This window comes from Hermetia illucens, chromosome 2, assembly GCF_905115235.1.
Source record: "Hermetia illucens chromosome 2, iHerIll2.2.curated.20191125, whole genome shotgun sequence".
In the NCBI taxonomy this organism is placed as follows: domain Eukaryota; kingdom Metazoa; phylum Arthropoda; class Insecta; order Diptera; family Stratiomyidae; genus Hermetia; species Hermetia illucens.
In genome coordinates, this window is record NC_051850.1 from 141,389,300 (window position 1) to 141,416,324 (window position 27,025).

The 27,025-nt window shown below is 43.2% G+C and overlaps 1 protein-coding gene across 1 annotated transcript; it reads right to left on the minus strand.

Annotated features, from left to right (window-relative positions):
• Positions 1–7,856: 7,856 nt before the first annotated feature.
• LOC119649801 (serine protease inhibitor 27A) lies at positions 7,857–16,435 on the minus strand. The gene is made up of 8 exons (XM_038052113.1): positions 16,273–16,435; positions 15,987–16,186; positions 9,301–9,489; positions 8,973–9,186; positions 8,674–8,885; positions 8,424–8,609; positions 8,207–8,357; positions 7,857–8,143 (listed from the first exon to the last, which is right to left on the minus strand). The coding sequence occupies exons 1-8, from the start codon at positions 16,283–16,285 to the stop codon at positions 8,004–8,006; spliced, it is 1,305 nt and encodes a 434-aa protein (XP_037908041.1). The 5' UTR covers positions 16,286–16,435; the 3' UTR covers positions 7,857–8,003.
• Between the last annotated feature and the right edge of the window lie 10,590 nt (positions 16,436–27,025).

Consider the following 27,025-nt stretch of genomic DNA (forward strand, 5'->3'; position numbering starts at 1 on the left):
TTAAAAGAAAAACACGTTTCAGAACAGTATTCACCCTAAAACCTGATACTTACCTTACTGTACGTCTTCCAATGTAAATACTCTTCATACTTGGAATATTTTCCGCAAAGATTCTCATTAATTAAGCTTTTCAATCGAATCGTGAGATGAATAAAATTAGCACTAATTATAAAACATTAATTATAAGACTGTAACTCCGTCGTAGCCAATCCCAAGCCCGGTTGTGAAAACAAGGGGGATATATAGCTTCGGTTTGAATGACTGTAAGCCACCACCACGTCTCAGGAACTTTGTAGTCTTGCAGATTACCCACTGAAGGAGCTATCACCACAACTGGCAGTAAGGTATAAAATGCAAATCCAAAACTGAGGAGAAGAAAAAATTTGAGGTTCGGTACAGATGACCGGCGGGAGTTGTCTGACACGGTGATTGAGTTGGGTTCCCATAATGGACACCACGGCGGCAAAACCGCTAATCGTGGGCCACGATGAGCAGGAGCATTGCTCCGCGTATTGCAGCTGTTTAGTCACAATCTGTGACAACCACATCAGCAGGTTCGCGTAGGCAGCGAATGAAATGGACTGGATTATCCGCTCCTACTAGGAAGTAACGGTCACGCGTGTATAATATCTTACCGTCCCTTGTTGCCCCAGAGATTCGTCGAGCGCTTTCCGCAATACGCGCACGTGAGTGTACAGCGGGTTGCAGACCAGTTCGGCTCATTACTCACAGCAACACAATCCCGGCTGCTATCAGGGAACGTGTTCGACTTGAGGTCATCGCGGAAACTGGTAACCAAGACTCGATGGGGACAGAGGACATACTAAAGCAGAAACTTTCTGTCGTATGCAGTGGGTTGCGACGGTATAGTGAAAGGCACTCCAGACATATCTACAATGTAACGTACGCGAGGACCCAGCGGAGTTTTTTCAGATCACTCAACGAATCCCAACAGAACATCCAGACAGTGCAACTTTCGGTAACAGAAGCGAAAAAATATTGGGGTGAACTTTCATTCTTCGGTTACGTTGTCAATCCTCAATTTTTTCAGTACCCCCAACGCCAACGGTTTTGGGCAAGAATACTATGGTTGGTATTCGCTACCTCCAGTTCGATAACTGCAGTTTCCAGGCTGAAAATCGCTTGTCGCACTGGCAACTGGCTCCCGGAATTCCCTGATGTTACTTTTAGCATAGCGTTGCTACCACACGCGCGGATCATCCGAGTCCGAGTTAGCTCTCCCACTATCGAGCGACAACTGGATCATCTAAGCGGTTGATATTGACCTTGGGGGTCGCAGCTCTCCAACACTGAGAAGGGCGCCGGGCGTAACATACAAATGATCATTAAATAGTCAGCGCCTTTCTAGTTACGCGCATACAAAAGCTGTAAAAATTCACAAACCTGCCACAGTCGCAGTGGACTCGAGCATATGATGGGAAGACATGGTTTTGATAACCGGAACAATAATGGTGACAGGTTTTTATGTTTTTAAAACTTTCAAAGCCTCTTCTTCGGCAGCACTTTGTTCAAGCTCAGATCCTGACACAAGGTCGGTCTGGTAGTAGTAGTAACATCTAAACAGATCGACCCAAGAAGACTTTACACAGGAGATTCAACTCCCAGCACATTTTTTGAAACTTTATGGAGAAGGAAAAGTTTTGCACACGTTCGTTCCCGACGGGGAGTTGCGCTGGCAAAGTTCCGCTGGTTTGTAGGCCGTTTTGTCTGGCTTACTTTTTAGTCTGCTAAAGCTTACTGGAAAAGAGGACAACTGGTCCTCAAAATATCGGTAGATGAGTAATAACAAACTTTTATTCGGCATTTAACAAAACAATTTAGTCTTTTTCTTTTTAGCTTTTTTCCTTATAAGTTTCCGCTATTTATGACTTCCAACTTCCCAGCTTCCTTAAAGATTCATTTTGGATTAGTGGTAATGATTCTTAATGGAATCAGTGAGCGAATGATGCTTCAAAATTCCTCTATAGGAAGCTTGATGAAAGCAAACACTTGTAACATTCTCTCTCTAGATCCACGTTTGCTCTCCTGGGAAGTGAGGAAAAAATAAGCAGAAGCATCCTTGATCAACGTTTCGGATGTATTCGTTTCCTGCTGGGATAATTTATTTATTTAATTAAAGACAACATACAGAAAAGGAAATTCCTTGTTACATATTGTCCTCAGAGGGAGGAGTAAGTAAACGGCGTACTTTACGCGTAAAGCTAAGGAAGGAAACAAAGTCAAGTTGTAGGGTGTTGAAGGATTGGTAGAGTCTCGGGATAGGGAAGTGAAAGTAGATGTCGAGCTTCTTGAAAAATATTCGTACTAAGTGTACTATGAGAGGTGGATCGGAAAATAATATCGGAGTTGGCAGAGCTATCAATGACAGAGATTGAGAGTGTGGAATCGTGCCGGATAATCCACCCATAGAAGGTTCTTTTTGAAAAAGAGGGTCCGGGTGAAATTACGTTGTGTAACGGATGCGGAAGTGGGACCAGACTACAAAGCAATATTCAAGGAGTTGAAGAGTGTTAAAGAGGGCTGAATTGAGGTAAAGTCGGAGGAGAACCGCAGGATAAAACCAGACATTTCGGAAGCTCGATTGATGTAGTTAACGAAGTGAGAATTGAAACGAAGTTTGCTCTCGAATATTACATTCAGGCTTTGAAAGGAGGTCAGCAGTGAAAGGGGTTGTCCACTAAGATTGTAGGAAAGGGATGTTGGGGACGGTTTAAGCGAATAGCATATCCAGTGCCATTTGGTGACATTCAGTGTCAGCTTGTTAACCGGGCATCAACAAACCAGAGTATCATGGTTGGACTGCATGAGAGTACAGCCCAGCTCATCAGTGTAGAGCAAATACGGACAGATGAGAATGGACGGGAGGTCATTGATAAAAAGCAAGAAAAGTAGGGGGCCAAGTATGGAACCTTAGGGAACATCAGAGGATGGGGAGAGGGAACGAGAACGGGGAATTGGAGTAGAGAGAGTTTGAGGAGGAGCATATAATGATCAACGGTATCAAAGGCTTTGGAGAAAACAGTATAAATAACATGTACTTCCTGTCGTAAATTGAAGCATTCAGCAGCAGTTTCAGGAAACCATGCTGCTCGTTGACAGTGAGGTGACTGAAGTGCGTGGTCGTTGACGTATCTCTCGAGGATTTTCGAGGAAGTGCAAAAAACAGATATGGGACGGTGGTTCTTAGCAAGAGAAGGATCTCCGTTTTTGAGGATAGGAATGATAAGGGCTTCTTTCAAGAAATGAGGAAAGTAGCATTCTTCTAGGCTTTTCTGGTAGATTATACACATGGGAGGGAAATGTGTTTTTTATAGTTAAGAAGTAGAAGGTTAGGAAAAAAACACACAGAAGAAGAACACACCTGTTTCGTCCTTAACCGAAAGATTCAAAGATTCCGTGCCTCTTTGTCGTAGCAGCTGCTCTTCTTGGGCCGGCCATATCGCGATCAGCAGTAGATTTAGAAGTTGTTCTCTGAATGTGTGTAACAAAAGAGGCGTTGACATCGGCCTCGAAAGAGATCATTACTTGGTAGATGCAAGTGAAATACGTAAGTGAAGGCAAACATCTACGCAGCGGTGAAGAGTTTCGAGTCCATTTTCGTGATCTGGCTGCCTGTGAAAATGAAGTGAAAGAACCACTCTTTTAATAATCACAGGCGAGCACAGTGTTGACAACATTGCCTCCTATATGTTACTGCAGTCCTGTAGTATACCGTTACGGTCCTGAATGAAGTGCCCTAACATACTTCAAGACCAAGATCCAATTGGATTGTCACGCCAACGATTATTTAATCATTAACCGTTTTCGATAGCCAAAGGTAGCCGTGAAGTCGGTCCCTATCCGAGGTGTTGTTGACGCTTCGGTAGCAATATGTTAAAGTTATAAAATTTGCAGGCTGCTGGCCTACGAATTTCTATCCCCTTTTAAGACAACCAGAGAATACTTTGAGTGTATTCTTAAATTGCAACCTAAGAACCTTTGAGATATGAGATATATGTGTAAGTATAAGAGCTGAAACAGCTGTTCCACAAGGCAGTTCAGCGTTTTCTCGGGGAGGAATGACAACGACTGTAAAACGTCGAATTGAAAATCGGACATTTCATATGTGATTACCAGAACAAACTACATATGGAGAAAGTCCTCATTGAGCTTCAGGGAGGGCGACAAGGTTTATTATTATACATATTGTGCTGAGTGCCGGATCAGTCTTTACCGATGAATTCTTTCTGGTTCGAAACTACAAAACCGTATCTTGGATATTGTTACCGGTATCCGTGAATTCGAGTATGTCTTCTCCAACGAAATTATTAAAACGTGCTACTGAATTCTGTAAAAACCATAAAATTAACTAAATTATTCGCTACATTTATTCGGTAGCAACCTCAAGGAGCCTTCTTCTTCTTCTTTAGCCTTTGTCAGGTGCGGACTTGGATAGGAACAGCCTTCACAACAAGAACTAACAAACGTGAAGAGAGGAGGCTTCCTTAATGAACACCAGCAGAGATTCGAAGCGATTTCGATATCATCATCATCATCAACGGCGCAACAACCGGTATCCGGTCTAGGCCTGCCTTAATAAGGAATTCCAGACAACCCGGTTTTGCGCCGAGGTCCACCAATTCGATATCCCTAAAAGCTATCTGGCGTCCTGACCTACGCCATCGCTCCATCTTAGGCAAGGTCTGCCTCGTCTTCTTTTTCTACCATAGATATTGCCCTTATAGACTTTCCGGGTGGGATCATCCCCATCCATACGGATTAAGTGACTCGCCCATCGTAACCTATTGAGCCGAATTTTATCCACAACCGGACGGTCATGGTATCGCTCATAGATTTCGTCATTGTGTAGGCTACGGAATCGTTCATCCTCATGTAGGGGGCCAAAAATTCTTCGGAGGATTCTTCTCTCGAGCGCGGCCAAGAGTTCGCAATTTTTCTTGCTAAGAACCCAAGTTTCCGATGAATACATGAGGACTGGCAAGATCATAGTCTTGTACAGTAAGAGCTTTGACCCTATGGTGAGACGTTTCGAGCGGAACAGTTTTTGTAAGCTGAAATAGGCTCTGTTGGCTGACAACAACCGTGCGCGGATTTCATCATCGTAGTTGTTATCGGTTGTAATTTTCGACCCTAGATAGGAGAAATCGTCAACGGTCTCAAAGTTGTATTCTCCTATCCTTATTCTTCTTCGTGTTTGACCAGTGCGGTTTGATGTTGTTGGTTGATTCGTCTTCGGTGCTGACGTTGCCACCATATATTTTGTCTTGCCTTCATTGATGTGCAGCCCAAGATCTCGCCTTGATAGCCGCCTGCTCGATCTGGATGAAGGCAGTTTGTACGTCTCGGGTGGTTCTTCCCATGATATCGATATCGTCAGCATAGGCCAGTAGTTAGAATTTACCTCAGCATCACGGATCACTTTCTCGAGGGCCAGGTTAAAGAGGACGCATGACAGCGCATCTCCTTGTCGTAGACCGTTGTTGATGTCGAATGGTCTTGAGAGTGATCCTGCTGCTTTTATCTGGCCTCGCACATTGGTCAGGCTTAGCCTATTCAGTCTTATTAATTTCGTCGGGATACCGAATTCTCTCATGGCCGTGTACAGTTTTACCTTGGCTATGCTATCATAATAATAATAATCGTTGGCGCAACAATCCATATTGGATCAAGGCCTTGAAGTGTGTTAGAGCACTTCATTCAAGACCGTAACGGTACACCACAGTACACTATGGGAGGCAATGTGGTCAGCATTGCGCTCGCCCGAGATTATTACCCTGATTTGACTCAGGTACTCATTCACAGCTGAGTCGACTGGTGTCCGACATCCAATCACGATAACAAATTCCTCTGCCCCCAGCGAGATTTGAACCGCGACCTTCCGTTACGATAGCCCAGCGCTCTAACCACTTGAGCCATCCGGACACTCTATAATATAGACGGCTTTAAAGTCGATGAACAGATGGTGCAACCGTTGTCCATATTCCAACAGTTTTTCCATCGCTTGCCGCAGAGAGAAAATCTGATCTATTGCTGATTTGCCTGGAGGGAAGCCTCTTTGGTATGGGCCAATGATGTTCTGGGCGTATGGGGCAATCCGGCCTAGCAAGATAGTGGAGAATATCTTATAGATGGTACTCAGCAACGTGATACCTTTATAATTGCTGCACTGTGTGATATCTCCCTTTTTATGTATGAGACAGATAATGCCTCGTTGCCAATCGTCAGGCATTGATTCGCTGTCCCATACCTTGAGCACAAGTTGATGAACCACTTGGTTTCGATATACCTGTCACAATTCGAACTTTATTCTGGAGATCATAGTAAAGCAATCTAGCCCAACGCACGAATTCCTCTGGTACTACTTAAATTAATTTCTAAATAAAAAGTTTGCCTAATATATTGTAATTTCTGTTTCGTAGTATTTGACATTCAGAAATTAGAAAGAAGTCTTGGAAAACAATAGATTTATTCTTTGAATAAATATACAAAGGTCTGGGTGTGTTGAATCTATATAATACATTCCTATCTATGCCCCAATAAACACGCTCCTCAAGTCAGCACTTACCTGTAATTCACACCATAAACCCAAGAAGCGCATTCCTCAATTCCCAGAATAATATTGCCCAATTCTAGCCACATACAATCACCCGATCAGATTACATACTCCAAACACCAATTCAAGCGAACAGATCTCTAGGCAATCTGTTCCGGCGATCGAATAACTTCTAGGGCATCAAATTTACCTAAAACCCAACATTTATTTGAGGAACAAAATATTTAAATGCACACCTGTCCAGGCATGCATGCACACACATATTATCTCATCTTGGTCACTAAAACGTGATAACCTCATGCGGAAAATTGATCTGACTTTTTAATTATGTTCTCAACTTGCTAAAATATCGCTCATATGTAATATTAGATTTCGAACTTATGAATATTCTAGTGATGTACTTCATTCCATATAATAATAATTGTTATAATTGTTTGTATACAAAACCTTAAGATCAGACGCTGCCTCGCCTCTGCCCTGGGAGCAGCGTGACCGTAGCTGTTCGCAGATGTTGAGTGCTCCTTTATATAATTCGTAGAGCACGACATGCCTACGAATTATATTGAGCGCAAATCCGCCTTATTGACCAGAGCTTGGCCAGAGCTGAAAATATTCGTTTTGAGAATGACGATTTGCCTCTGCCCTGGTAAGAAACCGTAAAGCCGTCATCGCTTGACTTTTTTGAAAAGTTTGGGTACAAACGAGGGGTCCGTGGACCAGGAAAGAGGGAGTAAGTTGCTCCCCATTTGGTCCGGTCCAGCATTAAGTTGATGCGGACTTATGTTAGGACCCCATCATTTTCAAAACGAATACTTAAGATAATTGTTTCGGCGTGCATGGGACAAGATTGCCCTGCAAATATACCTACTCACAGTGATAGCAATACCGTCACCATATTTTTCGCGTGACCTGCAAAATATTAGTTTATAGCTATTTTTACCGCCTATTATATAGTTTTATCGCAAAACCATCACTGGTGGACTGAACTGTGCACCATAGCTAGGTATCTGAAGTGGCTCTTGCCATGAACCCTCAGACATTGTCTGGTACCATAGGAACCGGGATGACCCTCCAGAGCATCTGTTAAGTAATGCAAATGATCTATTGACCTTGGGGGATCGAATGGCCCGTGAGCGTGGTTAGTTAATTTAGTGGAAAAAAATTATTGCACTTTAAAAATCACATACCACGATTTTAGTTTATATGTAGTGGACGTGATGATATGCCAACCGATGGATCGTGGATCTCTTAACTCTACGTTTTTATTAAAAACAAGGCTGAATTTCGCGTAAATTTTTATATGTGGAGAAATATTTATTTTTTTACCAACTAAACTAAGAACTTAAGTACAATGGGTAAAGTATGAGTATAAAATACCGGAATACATATATCTAGTCCTTGTTTAGGAATTAAGGAACTACATACTGTCTCAATTCTTATTGGGGTCAGTAACTTTGCCAGCGAATATTATTGTTCCTGTTGTTTCATCCTCTATGATAAACATGAACGGCCGATTCGCCATGAACTCATGGACGGTGGTGTCTCCAAATTTGTTTGTTATTACAACATCTAAAACGCAAAATCAGAAACCTGTGATAGTCTGAAGGCTAAAGTGAAAACTCAGAATCTTACCAGTGGCTCCATATGCTACAGTGCCTTTCTCGTTAACAATTAGTCCACATTTTTGAATAATATCTGAAACTTTGAGTTGGTTATTGAGACCAGCGCCGCGGGCCAATCCAGGGAGCGAAGCGTTCAAGGTAAATACCTCTTGAATTCCCAGCTAAATATTTTCAAAGAAATTATTGGATCAGTATAGCTTAAAACGATTGATTAGAGGGAGCCTTACCTTCTCCAGGACTTCCTTCATGTGGGTTGTGCGATCAAAGTGGAAACGTGGAATTGTCACTTTGACCTGAACTTCTTCCATCAACCACTGCAGGCGTTTCAAGCCATCCCCTTCAATTTCGCGGACGAGCTCATCCAAACCACCCTTAGCTCCTGGCAAAATTATGGTCATGGAGAATTTTTTTCCCTATGGCATCGAAGTAGAAAGAAATTTGATTCCTGAAAATATTCTCTCGTTGTAAAATATTTACCTTGTAAGGCAAACGAATGATTTTGGCGTTCATTTTCTTCGATTCGAAGAAGTAAAAGTTGCCCTGTTGGGTCATGTAGGTGGTCCGAATTTCTTCATGTGGGGTCCTATAGAATGTAAACTCAAATGAAGTCTCTTCGGCAAATGGTTTCCGCCAGACTCCATCAAAGAAAATTGCGTTGGTCATGACCATCACAGCCGAATCAAGATCGTCTGAAAAATGTTTGAAATTCAATTTTTTGCTACCACAATCCTCGCCAAATAATATCATTTTATCAGTCAGAAAACTAGTTGGTATACCTTTGGATATTAATTCCGGAATATGGCCCCTTGTAAGGTTCGAACACCATCTATTTATGTGCTCTGAAGCTCCTCTGGCATTCTTGAAGTCCAAACGGTCAATGGTAGTACCATAATGTGCCTCAGCAATCGATGCAAAACGTTGGCGGGGTTCGACGAATTCATCGGTAAAAATTTTCGTCCCCACATGAAGTTCATAGTTTTTGTTAGGCTCCTATTGTCGAAAAGATAAAACTTAAAAGTTATAGCGGAATGTCTGGCAGGTTGTCCCGAATTCATCTTTTCTGAAATTCGAAAATAGGAAATCAAATAAGGAAGTAGCGCTTACATTCAAAGAAGTTAAAATCCTCCTGTACAGCTCCCGGGCTAATGTTGGGGTACGAATGTTAGGAAGAACTGCAGAAAGTTCCTTTTTAGTTATGGACTCTGCTCCGGCACCTTCTGACAGTAGGGCTAGCAAAATTTTCACTGAAAATGGTGAAACAATAATATTCGAAGAATCCGCTAGAAGAACTTCCTGAAAGGATAAATTGAACAACGTGTGAATACCAAATGTATTTTTATTTAGCTAGGGGATGGAAAAATTAGTTTCAGGTACTTAGAGAGCGAGGAATTCAATATGTACTTAGTTTTAGGATGTGCATTTTAACTTCCATACAATGTCTTCAACTAACGCATGCTGTTGATTTTGAATGTTGTAAAACGGAACCTTATTAAAACCGTTTCAATGTGTGTCTCTGGCTCTGGTCTCACATAAAGGAGGAGCGACAATTGCATTGCTGGCTACGCTATGCAATTGAATCCACTCTCCCAAGTTGGCCGACGTGTGGGTTGCCTCATGAGCGCTTGGCGCAAACAGGAGAGTGTATCCCAGGGAGTCTTAGAAGAAGTTAAGGCGCATTTCAGCGAACCGTGAACGATAGCCCGAGAGCTGCATGGTATACACGTATGACAACCCAGCTAACCACATTTAACGAATGGGTGACTCCAGAATACCTAATAGTATATTTAAAGGGGATATCGATGGCTTAAAACATCAACAAAAATATCAATAATGATTTCCCAGAATTTTCACTCCAATTGTAGAAAGGGAGCAGCAATTTGTAGGTCATCGATTACATTTTGTATAAGAACATTCTCTGTGACTTTCCTCTTAGTTACTGGCTGAAAGCCGTAAATGAAAAGGATAAAAACAGAATCTTTGTTTTCGGAAGCCATAGTGGTAAGTATGACTTATGCATTATGATCATGCTTGACAAAACAATGCAGAAAGAGGAGGATTCCCCCTGGACACAGAATTCTCCCGATAGTCCGAAATAGAAATTAGAAATTTTAAGGAAAAATTGAAGATAATAGGGAGCCCGCAGCATGATCACCTCGATTACAGTATCTGCATAATGTTCACCCCATGGGGTACCGGGTCCATGGCACTCCCACTTTGAGGAGCCTGTTCCTCCGCCTCCATAGAAACCTCACCTCTCCGGGGATGAGATTGAAAATTCAGCCTTTACAATGTTTTCTTCAGGCTTCTGACATTTAGAATTGTTTCAAATATTGACACTATTTTAGCATTTCCTTAAACTAGTCCCAATTATAATTCGAATCATGTGAAAACAAATCATCTTTAGCTGCTAAAACATGACATAAAACATAAATTCGAATAAATAGCAATAGTAGCATATTAAGCTGGTGGGAAATAGACCCAAGTGGCCCGGGTACCGTGAACCTGGGAAGACTCCAAGCCGTCAGCAGAAGAAGGCTCTGCGAAGGAAGATGAAGCACCTTGGGAATGAGGACATACAGGTGGCTGCACCATTAGGTGCGGTAATGGCCAGAAAAATCTTACGTAAAGAAGCTGCACCTTCGGTTGAAGGTGGGATAAACTGGCAACCCCAGGGAGACCCATCCTGGACGCACCAGATCCATCTGTCATCGATAATGCGTGCAGGACGAGGATTAGGACCAGTGTGCCGGTAGGTGATCAAATTAGCGAGAAAGATCTCAACGAAGCTGGTCCCTACCATAGGAATACGGACACGAAGGAGGGAAGGAAGAGGACGTATGCGCAAAGCGGACCATCATTTCTGACCGCTGCTTCCAAGGATGTCAAAATGCCAGAGGGACAATTTGCCATCCTCCAGGAGTGCTTGTAGAAAGAAATGCTGGACCTTGGAACGAAGCCAAGATTTAACAATCAAAGTTTTCGCGATGGGCTCTTCCATTTGGAGTGCACTGATGAGGTTGCCTCAAAATGGTTCAGGCAGGTAATCCCGGCTTTGATTTCTGGCGGTCGGCCCAAATTCACTATTGTGAACACTCAGCTGCACAGGACATAACATGTCGGATCTTGGCTACTTGGGGCTCGAAGGAAGGCAGGAGACATCATCCACATATTGCGTGAACAGAAAGCGGGCATGGACTTCTCCACTAGAGGGGAAAGTTCATGAATGCCAGAAAGGACGAATCTACAAACGTATAGCTTGGTATTCGAACTGGACCAAAAGAGTCGGAATATGCTCAAGGACAGTCACCATATGGTGCTCCACTTTTTCCTAGGTAGATTGAGATTCCATCATATCATCATGTAGGGCATCATCTCCATTTTAAGAGCGAAGAGCAATGATGGTTTTCGACTCACACAAGACAAGGCATCTTCGGTGCGCTTTCCCAGAATGCATACACTGGCGGAACCCCTTCGAACTAGTGAAGGGACTATAGAGTGAATCCTACCTGCTAGTAACTTCTCCTTCACCATTTATGAAAAAAGCAGAAGAAAAGGAAGCATGAGGCGTGAGCGAAACTGACTTGATGCCAATTTGAGTGATCGGATCTATGTAAACCGGACATCGCAAACCAGTAAGGGTATTGAGCGGAAAATAGACGAATTCTCAGCATGATGGGATGAGACATTTCATGGATGAGAACATGGGAACTGCTTTACCACCAAGTTGTCTCAGAGAAATCAAACCATCGAATTTCTGGCGGAACGGTGTGGGGGAAACCCCGTCACACGCCGACCGCGGCATACGCTTCTAACTGTTTTCCACTACACATCAAAATAAGTTTATTTCCAAAAACATAAAGACTAGTCAAATTAATTTGCAGCATGCCAAAACCTTCTCCTATCTACTGGCAGCAAGGCTGGCAAAGCTGCAATACTACTTTTACTTTTTTTCTGGTGCAAAAGCCATACGTTTGATTTGATAGAATCTAATGCATTGGATCAGTAAAGGGGGCTTTTTTTACGATGAAAGATCCATAAGACCGAGAGTTTGTGTTCTGTTGTTAAGACGGCTAGGACAACCATGCTAACAATTCTGTTACCAGGACCTGGTTACGAGCATCGTGCAATACCAAATTAATGGGGAGAAGAAAAACATCATAGTTGCCTCTGCTTATCTATCCTATTATTCTTTGTGTCCTCCACCGATGCAAGAGCTAAGAGATCTGCTAGCGTATGAAGAATCAAGTGGTCTCAAACTTTTAATAGATTGCGATGCAAACGCTCGACATATTTGTTGGGGCAGTAGCAAATGTAAACCAAGAGGAGAGAAGCTCTTTAATTTCATCACTTCAGCTGATCTCATGACTGCAAACGTGCGCCCCTAGGTTCGTGGGGCCGAGAAGAAGTGAAGTAATTGACCTAACTTCAAAAGTATTAGCTTTGATTACACACTGGCGGGTGCTAAACGAAATCTCACTGTCAGATCATCGATACAGACTGTAACACAAAGACGGAACCCTAGAAAAACGCAGAGGCGGGATGAGGGATGAGTCGGCCAAGTTGGACTCTCTTAGAAAACCCAATGGTACTGGAACTCCAGACTAGAATCAATACAGACCCTCCTGGAAGTACACCATCCGGGAGAACTGGTGAGATAAGTGGAAGGGGAAGAGTTGACATTTCTTGCGACCCCTTCAACACGTAAATGTTACAAGATGAACTGGAACACTGGGAAAGCGGTTGTTACCAAGGAAAAGGTGAGAGCTGCCATAGTGTCCTTTGAACATTTCATAACACCTGGCATGAATCGTATCTAACCAGCAGTGCTAAAAGAAGGTATGAAGCACTTTGAATCATTGCTGAAAAATATTTTTCTAGCATGTCTTGCTGTGAGTTACATGTGTACCTCTTAACAGAAGGTTAAGTTAGGCTTCATACCGAAGCCAGAGAAAGGTGACTATTCTAATCCAAAGAACATCAGACAGATCAGCTTGACGTCATTCTTGCTGAAGTATTTGAAGAGACTGGTTGAGCTTCACATTGACGGGAAAGCGTTTAGGTCACACCCACTCAATTAAAACCAACATGCGTTTCAACGTGAAAAGTGCTGTGTGTCTGCTCTTCATTCTTTGGTTTCAAAAATAGAGAAGGCAAATCTGTGTTGATCGACTCACTACTATGCGAATTGCGGAATTTGCTGAACATGCTCAAACTTATGCGGATGATGTGGCTGTGCTTGCTGTTGATCAGGATCTTGAAACGGTGTGTAGAACTATACAACATGTCGTTGATATGATAGGCAGTTGATGCCTCAGGCATGGACTTTCAGTAAAAAACCACAATTGTATTGTTTACAAAAAGGGGGGAACTGAATGGTCTTTACCTTCCAGATATGAGGAGTACAACTCTTCATCTGATGATGTGAATCATCTGAGAGTTATTCTAGACAAGAGGCTTCTTTGAAACAAACATTTAGAGGTAAAGATGAAACGAACACTCACAGCTTATGGGTTCTGTAGGTGGATCTTTGCCTCGACATGGTGACTTAGGTCTCAGTTAGTAATGTGGATATGTGTTGCTATCATTAGGCCGATGTTCGTTTATGCATCCGTAGTGCGGTAGGTTAAAGTGTGACAAAAAAGTTTTTAACGCAAACTAGCCGCATTGTAAAGAACTATTTGTCTGTTTATTATCGGTACCATGAGCACAACATCTGGCGCAGCACTGTAATGAGAGCAGCTCATAGACTAATTCGATTAGATCTATGAAGAAACAACGCACGTGGGGGCACAGAGCATTGGAAGACTTACTGGCAAAACTGAATCCAGTTCTTAGAATCCCTTTTGATTCACGGGTCCCCAAACATCTGTTTGGTAGAAGATATGTAATTACCCTGAAACGTAGAGAGAACTGGGAACTCCCAAAGGAATGCGTGGCGAGATATACGGAAACTTCTAGACCAATGGTTCAAAAACAGAACAGGGTTCTGGAGCCGGAGCCTACCATTCGAACAAAAACGAGTAGTGTGCTAATCCTTTGGGACAATATGTAAGGGTTTTTCAAGCTGAACTATATGCGATCCCAAGAGCGGTAAATTAGGTGATTGACAACCGGTTAAAGGGCAGGCGCATCAAATCTGCAGTGATAGCCAAACTACATTGAGAGCGTTGAATAGTCCTTTGATCACCTCGAAATTCATTCAGGAATGCAGAAACCGTTTGAACTCTATCTCTAGATTCAATACTGTGAAACTACTACCCAGAGTACCTGGTCACTGTGGTGTAGAGGGAAATGAAATCTCGGATGCTATAAGAAAAGAATTCAGGTTCAATCTCCCCCATGCCAGCACTGGAACCAGCAATCGGAGTATCAGTAGCATTGACTAAGGTTGTCTTCATAAACTGGGAACAAGCTTCCCACAATGACAAATGGCAGAGCCTCAATGCTGCTAGACAAACCAAAAAGCAGGAAGGCTTGCAGTAGCATTGTAGGCGTTCTGACAAGCCATAATTCACTACCTGGATATGGATGGATCAGACATAAAATCTTTGGTACCGATGTGGTCCAGTGGCAACAGGTAGCATCACATCCGCTAACGGAAACCCTGCGATACATTAAGGAATCCGGGATATTACGTTAGACGAGGTAGTTGAGTACAATGGACCACCACGGTCTGAGTGCCCAGAAGCCACCACAAACACACAGACAGCATATTGGTTGATGTCAAAATTGAGTCTCGTCTGAGGACACAGTTTTATGCACATATATATATATATGTAAATGAACGGATGATTCTTAAAAACTGTTAATGGCTCAAGAAAAATCACCTTGAGCAAAACTATATTAGGTAATATCCAATAAATTCCCCATTTTTTCCGGCGATTGTGAAGGACGATATTGCGTAATGATCAAATGATTAGATTCATTCTAATACCAATCGCTCTAATGCATTAACAAATGTAAATTAAATTCCGGTAGGGTCATTGCTTCCGAAAGATTTCATCAAAGTTTGGGAATCACCCTCTTCAGCTGTACCATTTTTTAATCCAGTCTCTTTTCAGTTTTTCCGAGAGTAAGTAATAATAGGTTTAGTATTGTCTGAACCTGAAGACAGGTTTGGTCATAACAAATATTGACGATAACAGAACCGGCTTTGCCATTTACAAATACGCAAATAAACAAAAAGATCTAAATGGATCTGAAACGAGTATTTAAAATCTTAAAGTTCTTAAAGCTTCAACCATGATCGTGCAATTCCTCAGGTTACTGAATAATACACGAGAGACCTTATATGATAACAGTAAATCAGCAGAAAATTTAGTTGTTCCTACATACATGGGTATACCACAGAATCAATTGAGAAGATGATGTTCAACTTGGGTAATTTATCTTTTTTTACGAGATAGTTTTTTATTGTTTGTCACTGGATTGTACACAAATAAACTCCGGAACGTGCGACTTAAAGTCACGGAAACCACAAAAATTCGTAAAAAACATAATCGACAACTATTTATACTGTACTGTGTTCACGTAAAGAGAAGATACGAGTTTTGCATTCGAAACCCACTGATTCATTCTCATCAAAGTCGCTAAGTATCTTCGGTTTTCCCTGGACAGTCATTTGAGGTCATATGTTCTATATTTCGCTTGGTATTATCTCGCCCTGACCTAAACAGACTCCAATAGCGCGACCAGATGCGACTTTATCAATAAAAGCAATATTTGGTGTAGCAATTAGTAGGCGGTCAGAGAAAACGTGCCAGATACTCATTAAGGTTTTGGGTACGTACCTTCAGTAGTTTCCAGTCGAAAGTATCGTGTCGATCCTCGCGGAAGGGGACAAAGTCGTCATAATCCCAGTAATCAGTATCATTGATTAGCGTCGAATTAGCCCCAGCACGCACTCTCGAGGACGATTGGGTCGTTGCAGTTAGAGTTTGCTGAAGTGAAGCACTTGTGAACTGTCCGACTCCGATAAAAAACAAAAATGCTGCAAAGAAAAAATAATATCAGTATACAGAGAAATAATCGGTGATCACTATCAAAATACAAAATCACGGGGTCGACTCAGCTTACCAAGCGAAAACATTTTAAAGATCAAGAGTTTTACACTTATCACTTAATTCTAGGAATAAAAATTCACTCTCTCCTAATCTTGATTAAAACAGGCAGTCCGTTCTCGAATCTGTTCCAGCGTCCAGTCTGAGATTCGAGTCTGAAATGAAGATTATTCAGATACTGAGGCAGACTAAATAAGTGACGCTTGAGTCCAGTATTCTCTTAAGCGACACTTACTAACTATGAAAACATAGGCTCCCGGCCCATCTCAGTTTTACGCCCCAAAGAGCCACCTCATCTGAGGAGAGAACTAATATTGGAACGTACGTGTGTAAGTTTATCTGAAGATTCTAGCCATGCTAGTTCTATCTTTGCTTCGCAGCATCTGCATTCAGTCCCTCTATCATTTTCCGTTGAGGTTCTATATACAATAGCCTAGTCCTCAACGTTACTTTAGTAGCGCCACTTTGTTCTCTTCTATATATTAGCCACTGAATATATGATTCTCTTGTCTGCAGCTGTAAAACATGTCCATTAGGAAGTCGATCACGTCTGAATCAACATCTTAAGATTCACATTTGGTGAATTTGTTTATTTAGTTTTAACAATTCATCTCCAAGATTTTCCAAACTTTTCTTTGAAGATTATTGATGATTTTATTTTGAGCTACGAATAGTAAATGAATAGTTGGTCATAGATTATTTGTCCAATTCTCTCAGATACGTGCTACAATGTGTAAATGAGACTTGATCTCTATTCGGTGTATTAGCAGGTGGTAAAGGCAAAAAACAGCTCAATCCATCATTTCTTCAAAACGTTTTCTTTCCTGCCTTTTCGCACAGTCTTGGGAGTTGGTAAAAAGATGGAAAGTCTTTTCATAGAAACTTGTTTAGCGAATAATCCTGTCGACGAGGCTGACATATGTGAAAGCAATGGGGGACCTTTGGGGTTGTCTGGTAACAGAAGCATCCACTTCTAACTGGTTTCCATTGAAAAGCACGACTAACAGGGAAAGGTCACTCATCAGACGCAGCTTCACCTCTGCTTTGCGAGTAGCGTGACCGAAAGTGGCTGCAGATGGTACATATTCTCTCCTTTATATATAAGCGAAAATTCGATATGAGTGCGACTTCTATCCTAATGAAAATCGTCTTATAGACCGGGTCCGTTGGGTCTATAAGACGATCCGAACCAAAATTATTTTGTTTTGAGGACTAATGGAGTCCTAAGTTCACATATAGTTGAGACCAATTGGGAATGAATTTTCTACCACTTTTATGATACACGGACCTCTCTTTTTGGGCTAAATACCAAATTTTCAAAGGATAACAAACGGTTTGGTAGAGAGCAGAGGCAAATCATTAGACGAACTTGGATATAATTCGCACTAATGTCGTGTTTCCCATTATTATATAAAGGAACGATTACTACCTGTAGCCACTTTCGGCCACGCTATTCCCAGGACGGAGGTGAGGCAGCGTCTCATGAGCTGAGCCTCTGCCCTGGACGAAATTGTGAATCACAAAAGTGGAAAAAGTTTCTTTACTACTAGTCCAGTCCGCCATCAAAAGGATACAGACTCCCTTAATCTTTAAATGCAATGGTTTCAATCACATACAAGATCACGCTTATGTAAAAAACATAAAAGTTGGTCAAATCAGCCTGCATCATGCCGTAGCCTCTTTCATTCTGCTCGCAACCAGGTTGAGAGAGTTACAGGACTGCCCTTATATTTTTCTATTCCAAGTCCATGGGTCCGATTTAAGGGCAGGTTCTTTCAGATTTCATCATCATCATCAACGGCGCAACAATCGGTATTCGGTCTAGGCCTGTCTTGATAAGGAACTCCAGACATTCCGGTTTTGCGCCGAGGTCAACCAATACGATATCGTTAAAAGCTGTCTGGCGTCGTGACCTACGCCATCGCTCCATCTTAGGCAGGGTCTGTTTCGTCTTCTTTTTCTACCATAGAAATGGCCTTATAGACTTTCCGGGCTGGATCATCCCCATCCATACGGATTAAGTGACCCACCCATCGTAACCTATTGAGCCAGATTTTATCCACAACCTGACGGTCATGGTATCGCTCATAGATTTCGTCGTTATATAGGCTACGGAATCGTCCATCCTCATGTAGGGGGCCAAAAATTCTTGGGAGGATTCTTCTCTCGAATGCCGCCAAGGGTTCGCAATTCTTCTTGCTAAGAACCCAAGTCTCCGAGGAATAATAAGAACTGGCAAGATCATTGTCTTGTACAGTAAGAGCTTTGACCCTATGGTGGGCGTTTCCAGCGGAACAGTTTTTGTAAGCTGAAATAGACTGTGTTGACTGCCAACAACCGTGCGCAGATTTCATCATCGTAGCTGTTATCGGTTGTGATTTTCAATCCTAGATAGGAGAAATTATCAACGGTCTCAAAGTTGTATTCTCCTATCTTTATTCTTTCCGTTTGACCAGTGCGGTTGGTTGGTTTTCGGTGCTGACGTTGCCACCATATACTTTGTCTTCCCTTCATTGATGTGCAGCCTCAGATCTCGCGCCGCCTGCTCGATCTGGATGAAGGCAGTTTGTACGTCTCGGGTGGTTCTTTCCATGATGTCGATATCGTCAGCAGAGGCCATTGGTTGCACTTAAACAGTATCCCAAACAAAATTCACAACTTAAGAGCTATCCTTAATATGAAGGTCAAAATAGAAGCACTGAGAAAAGTCAGCGACCTAATACCCCAGTGCAGAAGATGCCAAAGTTTCAATCACACTCAAAGCTATTATAATCGAAATCCAAGTTGTGTGAAATGTGCTGGTGACCATCATCATCAACGGCACAACAATCGGTATTCGGTCTAGGCCTACCTTAAGAAGGAACTCCAGACATTCCGGTTTTGTTTCGAGGTCCACCAATTCGATATCCTTAAAAGCTGTCTGGTGCTCTAACCAACGCCATCACTTCATCTCAGGCAGGGTCTGCCTCGTCTTCTTTTTCTACCATAAATATTGCCCTTATAGACTTTCTGGGCTGGAGCATTCTCATCCATACGAATTAAGTGACCCGCCCACCGCAACCTGTTGAGCCGGATTTTATCCACAACCTGACGGTCATGGTATCGCTCATAGATTTCGTCGTTATGTGGGCTACGGAATCGTCCATCCTCGTAAGGGGGCCAAAAATTCTTCTGAGGATTCTTGTCTCGAACGCGGACAACAGTACGCATTTCTTCTTGTTAAGAAGCCAAGTTTCCGAGGAATACATGAGAACTGGTAAGATCATTGTCTTGTACAGTGAGAGCTTTGAGGCACTTAAACAGAATAGTTCCCTTCGCATTTACCTCAACATCAAGTGTCAATTTTTCCAGGGCCAGATTAAAGAGGACGCATGATAGGGCATCCCCTTGTCGTAGACCGTTGTTGATGTTGAATGGTCTTGAGAGTGATCCTGTAACTTTTATCTGACCTCGCACATTGGTCAGGGTCAACTTAGTCAGTCTTATCGATTTCGTCGGGATACCGAATTCTCTCATGACCGTATATAGTTTTACCTCGGATATGCCATAATAATAATAATAAGCCGAAGCCGGTCCCAAGCCCGGTTGTGAAAGGAGGAGGGATAGATAGCTTCAGTCTGAATGGCTGTACGCCACCGCAGCGTCTCAGGGGGTAGGTGAGGAAAGTGCAGGAACTTTGCAGTCTTGCAGATTACTCACTAAGGAAGCTATCTACACACCTGGCAGCTAGGGATAAAATGCACCACCAAAAAATGAGAAGAAGGAGAAATTTAAGGTCCGGTACGGATAACCGGCGGGAGTCGTCTGACTTGGTGACTGGGTCGGGCTCTCGTAATGGACAGCACGGCGTCGTCGTGGGGCGGTTCGACGTCTAGGCGCCACGACGACCAGGAGCACAGCTCCGCCTGCTGCAGCTGTTTCGCCACAATCTGTGGCGACCAATTCAGCACGTTCGCGTAGGAAGCGGATGAAATGGACTGAAGAAATGAACCTCTTCATCATCCGCTCCTACTACGAAATAACGGCGGGGGCGGGTACAACATCTTACCGCCCCTTGTTGCACCAGAGATTCGTCGAGCGTTTCCCGCAATTCGCACACGTGACTGTGCAGCGAGTCGCAGACCAGTACCGCTTCATCACTCGCAGTGACACAATCCCGGCCACCATCAGGGAACGTGTTCGACTTGAAGTCATCGGGGAAACTGGTGACCGAGAGTCGATGGGGGCAGAGGCGGCGGCATCAACAACACCACGCCGCACTGCAGGCAACAGGTTCAGTACTCGCCGAAGCACTCTTCTCCACCGTCCAGCTGAAGTTTCCGCTGAAGTTCGGGACGAATTCCAAAGAGCGTGTATAGAATTCTCGGATATGGATCCTTTGCATAGACCAGGTATTCCCAGGCTCTATGCATCTCCAGCAACTCCGGGAATTCTATCTCAAATCAATGATGAGATTGCATCTCGACTGTGTGCTGATATGTCGCTGCTGCAACTACAATCACTTGTGTACTGTGGTGCAGTTGCGGCTATCAGATTGCACGGTCAGAAGATTCGCTTTCGCGTTATTGGTTTGAGTGACAAAAGAGATCCACCATGGAAAATTCGTCTGGAACGTCGGCGGGACTCACTAAGGCAGGACATTGCTAGACTGATTCAGATCAGCACTGGCAATGCCAGCCGACGGGTGAGAAATAAAGTGCAGAGGGTTTACCGGAACTATGCCATCCCCTGTGAGACACCCGTAGTTGAAATTCTGGACACACTAAAACAGAAACTTTCTGTCATATGCAGTCGGTTACGACGGTATGGCGAAAGTTATTCCAGACGTGTCCAGAATGCAACATACGCGAGGAACCAGCGGAGCTTTTTCAGATCTCTCAACGAATCCCAACAGAGCGCCCAGACAATACAGTTCTCGGTGACGGAAGCGAAAGAGTATTGGGGTGGACTTTGGGGGTTACCTGCCCAGCATGCTCAGCATGATGAGTGGATCACCGCCGAAGGCACCCGCCATGCCAATACACCTGGCATGAATTTCGCGGATGTTACCGAAGAGGAAGTTCGACGAGCTATAAACATCTCGAAGAACTGGAGGGGCCCAGGTCTGGATCGGGTGCAGAATTTCTGGTATAAGAAATTTACCAGCGTACACAGTCGGTTGGCACGCAGTATAAATGAGGTCATGAGTCGGCCGGAGGAATTTCCACCTTTCCTCACTGCGGGAATTACCTACCTTATCCCTAAGAAGGACACGGTGCAGGACCCCGCAGACACAAGACCGATCGCTTGCTTACCAACCCTCTACAAATTCATCACGTCCATTATTAGTGGAAGGATCAATGCGCACCTCGAGACCAACAACATTCTGTCCGAGGAGCAGAAGGGCTGCCGAGTTGGGTCAAGGGGTTGCAAAGAGCAACTCATTATCGACTCGGTAGTTGTAGGACAAGCAACTAGAGGCCAAAGAAACCTCTTCAGTTGCTATATCGATTATGCCAAGGCTTTTGATAGCGTTCCGCATACCTGGCTAATCGACATCCTACATCTGTATCGCATTGATCCGAAACTAATAAAGTTTTTGGCGACAGTCATGGAAGGGTGGCATACCACCTTATCAGTCCGTACATCTGAGGGTGCTAATACCTCAGAGCCCATCCGTATTCGGAGGGGCATCTTCCAGGGGGATTCATTGAGTCCTCTTTGGTTTTGTATGGCACTGAACCCCCTTTCATGGCTACTGAATGATGCTAGAGGGCATGGTTTTGCAATAAAATATGGCCTACGTGCTAAGTGCGAACTGACACACTTGATGTACCTAGATGACATCAAGCTGTATGCTGGTACTGACAACCATCTTAGAAGTCTGTTGCGAATAATAGACATGTTCAGCCGTGATATTCGGATGGAGTTTGGATTAGACAAATGTCGAATCCAAGCCATTCGCAAAGGTTATCACGAGCCGCATGCCGGACATAGCATTGGTGACCTCCACATCGAAGCTATGACCGAGACAGACTTCTACAAGTACCTAGGAATTCTGCAAGGAACCCATGCTCGAGTTGGTGATCTGAAGGAAGCTCTGCTGTCCGAATTCCTGCGACGTGTGAAGCTGGTGCTGAAATCGCATCTCTCGGGGAAGAATAAAATAAGCGCGTTGAATGTATTCGCTATCCCTTCACTGGCTTATGCATTCGGAATATTGCCGTGGACGAAGACCGACCTGGAAAACGTCCAGCGGCGGATACGGACAACTATGTCCAAATTCCGAATGCATCACCCAAAGTCTGCCGTGGAGCGGATGAACCTGCCTCGTGACATCGGAGGTAGGGGCGTGGTTGACGTGGCGGCACAACATCATCGCCAAGTCGACTCGCTGCGCGCTTATTTTTACAGTAAAGAGCAAGCGAGTCCCTTGCATGCGGCTGTCTGTAAGGCAGACTGTGGACTGACTCCACTTAACTTGAAGGATCGATCTTTCAATCCTCTGAGTGGGGTGAAGTCGGACCAGGAGCGGATCGAGGAATGGAAGTCGAAGGCAATGCACGGTAAACACGTGAATTGTCTTTGGCAGCCATTTGTCGATTTGCATCTGTCGAACAGGTGGCTGTGTGCTGGGGAGCTCTTTGCTGAGACGGAGGGGTTCATGTGTGCCATTCAGGATGGCGTGGTCGCCACCCGAGCTTATAAAAAGCTCATCATGAAAGAACGGGTGGAGAACGACCAGTGCAGAATGTGTGGTTCGGCGTTAGAGACGTTGGACCATCTCATTTCTGGCTGTACTGTTATGGCACCGGTGCAATACATCACCAGGCATAATGCTGTATGTAAGGTTATCCATCAAAACCTTGCATATAAGCATGGGCTGATCACGGGAACATGTCCGGTTTACCGATATGAGCCGCAAGCAGTACTTGATAGTTCTGCTTACAGCATGTATTGGGACCGGCAAGTTCTGACTGATCGCCATACCGCACATAACAAGCCTGACGTACTGCTAGTTGACAAGACGGGTCACTCCGCGTATATTATTGATGTTGCTATCCCCCATAATAGCAACATTGAACGGAAATACGTGGAGAAGAAGGTGAACTATGAGCCATTGGCTCGGGAAATCAAAGAAATTTGGCGTCTCGAGCGGGTGGTTGTAGTTCCCATAATATTGTCAGCTACAGGTATTGTACCTAAATCCCTGACGGCTTCCCTTGATGTCCTGGGACTTTCGCACAGTCTGGTTCAAACCATGCAGAAGTACACCATTCTGCATACGTGCTCGATGTTGCGGGGAGTACTGGACGGATTCTCCCACTGACCTACCACCGGCCACCACCACCAGTGCCCCTTTAGTTTTTAAGTAGGTAGGATCGTCCGAGCCTAAATGCTTGGCACTTAGTGCTAGTATTAGGTAAAATCCGGCATATGCCGAGATTGTGATAACTCGGAAATAATAATCGTTAGCGCAACAATCCATGTTGGATCAGGGCCTTGAAGTGTGTTAGAGCACTTCATTCAAGACCATAACAGTACACTAGGAGGCAATGTGGTCAGCATTGCGCTCGCCCGAGATTATTACCCTGATTTGACTCAGGTACTCATTCACAGCTGAGTCGACTGGTATCCGATGTCAAATCACGATACAAATTCCACTGCCACCAGTGAGATTTGAACCGCGACCTTCCGTACGACAGTCTTGCGCTCTAACCACTCAGCTATCCGGACATCATAGCCGGCCTTAAAGTTGATGAAAAGATGGTGAAACTGATGTCCATATTCCAACAGTTTTTCCATCGCTTACCGCAGAGAGAAAATTTGATCTGTTGCTGATTTACCCGGAATAGAGCCTTTTTCGTATGGGCCAATGCTGTTCTGGGCGTATAGGGCTATCCGGCCTAGCAATATAGAAGAGAATATTTTATAGATGATACTCAGGAACGTGATACCTCTATAATTGCTGCACTACGTGATATTCCCTTTTTATGTATGGGACAAATAATGCCTCGTTGCTAGTCGTCAGGCATTGATTCGTCGTTCCACACTTTCAGCATAAGTTGATGAAACCGCTTGGTATAATTGGTCGCTTCCATATTTAACCAATTCGGCTGTAATTCCATTGGCTCCTGGCGACTTATGATTTTTGAGACGATGAATTGCACGGACTGTTTCTTCTATACTTGATGGTGGGATCCATCATCTTCAGTTGGCGGGACCTCCAACTCGCCGATGTTCTGGTTGTTGAGCAGTTCATCAAAATATTCAACCCATCGCTTCAATATGAACATTCTGTCGGAAATCAGATTTCCCTCTTTGTCTTTGCAAGATGAGCATGAAGGCTTCATCCTGCTTAATTGTTGTTAAAAACCCCCGCATCTCGTGCGGTTGCTCCCTGTACTTTTCGAGTTCACAGACCTGTTGGTTCTCCAGGCTTCCTTTTGGGTATGTGAAGTAAATGGAACATTACTCGGTATGCTGCATTTTTTCGTTCCGTTGCTAGCTTATATTCATCATCGAATCAGCCGTTCCAACTTTTTTTGCGACTGGGGCCAAGTATGTTTGTGGCCGTATCTATGACAACGTTCTTCAGGTGATTATAAAGATCATGTTTTGATTCTTCATCTTTAGGATCTCTGTTGATTGCGGTTATTGCAGCATCCATTTCCCTCTTATAGATCTTGCGGACGGCTGTGCTGTGGTGGCTTCAGTGTTAACTCTCATCTGGTTGTCAAAGGGGATTCTAAGTGACGTGTGTTCGAGCCCGGAGCACCATGTCAACGAGATAATGATCCGAGTCAATATTGGCCTCCCTATATTCATCAAGACTGAGAGGTGGCGGCGTTCGATCAACACGTGGTCAATTTGGTTGAAAGTGGTCCCGTCTGGAAAGGCTCATGTTTGTTTCTGGACCGCTTTCCGCGCAAACCAGGTACTTCCAACAACCATTTCGTGTGCTAACTGAACTGCTAACTGAATAATCCGCAGTGCGGTATCCTTATGTGAGCTATGCTAGCCAACGTATCGCCTGAATACGGGATCCGTCCCTACTTGGGTGTTAAAATCCCCAAGGATGATTTTGATATCATACCTGGGACTGGCTTCGAGGGTCCGCTTAACTGCCTCCTAGAAGGTATCCTTCCCCGACTCTGTAATATCCTCTGTATGGGCGTGAAAGTTAATGAGGCTTATACAGTGTGCGGCAGCATAACTTCCTTTTTTCAAAACTCAATAAAAACTATTGTATGCATCGGAAAATATTTATTTATTTTTTATAATGGAGGTACAGTATTTCCCGGTTAATTGAGCCAGCAAAATTTCACTAATTTCAACCCTCTTAAGCGGGGAACGCAATTACGGAAATCCCGGTTAATTGCGTACCTAACGCAATTACGGAAATCCTGGTTAATTGCGTACCTGACGCAATTATGGAAATCCTCATTAATTGCGTGTCTAACGCGATAAACAACATTTTCAATAAGGTCACTGGATTTGAAGTAAACTCACTTCTTTACTACCTGTGTTTTATTTTATTTTATGAAAAAAATTAACATAAACAAAAAGGAAAGAAATCCAATAACAAATCATTAATTTTAAACTAAAAAATTTAAAAACTCAAAGACATAAAAATTCATATTAAATAAAGGAACTCAAAAATCACAGAAATGGATATGAAGATTTAATAAAATAAAGGAGAATGCGTCAAAAATTTCATTCTGAGGAAGGAGTTTCTTTAAAATAATCAGTAATTTTCGACTGAGTAATTTTTTTCAAATAGTTTTTATAAACATATTCCTCAATGTTTTCCAGCTCCTGTATGAACTCATTTTGAGGCAATAAAAACTTTCGGACGGTTGTTAGGGAATTTAGCACATTCGGAAGACTAGGAATTTCATCAGGAATTTCATCCTCTGCATCACTATCGGAGTAGTCTTCATTGTCTTCCTTTTCCAATGAAATTTCTTTAACTATCTCTTCATCTGTAAGTTGTCCACAGCACACCAAATTGTCGTCACAACGGATGTAGTTGTCGAATTCATCCCCTGATAAGTCACTGATGGTTTCAGTGATATCCTCCTGCTCATTTTCTGCAGATGGTGCTGCGTCACATTCGGAAATGAATTTAGCCTGAAAGTATAATACTTAGCTAATTCAAACGCACAACTTACTGAAATTATTTACCTTTTGGAAACACCTTGTTATAGACAATGGTCTGACTAACCACCAAGCATGTTTAATTATATGCAATGCAAAAATATTTATAGATTTCGCAAATTCTCCAATAGTCTTTCCACTTTCAATAGCAGAAATCTGTTTTCGTATTATAATTTGCCTATAATACGCTTTAAAAGAGTGTATTATCCCTTGATCCAATGGTTGGATCAAGGAGGTAGTATTGGCCGGTAGATACTGAATATTAATGTTTTTCAGAATTTTTGTTGTTTTGTGAGATGCAGCATTATCCACGAACAGAATAATCTTACGGTTTTGTTTGGCCATCTCCTCGTCTAGAGAGATTAGAATACTTTCCCAGATTTCCCTCGTCATCCACGCTTTTTGGTGGGGATAGTATTTAAGAGGCACAATTTTATTTTTAAAACAGCATGGATTTTTCGGTTTACCTATGATAATTACTTTTTTATAATCACCGATGGCATTACATATGAAAAGCAAAGTTAAACGATCTTTTGACGATTTAAATCCATTATTATGACTTTCTTTTCTGCTTAGGGTTGATACCGGTAAAGCTTTAAAAAACAGACCACTCTCGTCGGCGTCAAATA

What these genes read in the sequence shown, in the direction of transcription:
- LOC119649801 (XM_038052113.1), bottom strand. An exon ending in TCATTCGTTTGCCTTACAAG is followed by an intron (nt 8,610 to 8,673) that starts GTAAATATTTTA and finishes TCGATGCCATAG; the next exon opens with GGAAAAAAATTCTCCATGAC. An exon ending in TGTAGCATATGGAGCCACTG is followed by an intron (nt 8,144 to 8,206) that starts GTAAGATTCTGA and finishes TTTGCGTTTTAG; the next exon opens with ATGTTGTAATAACAAACAAA.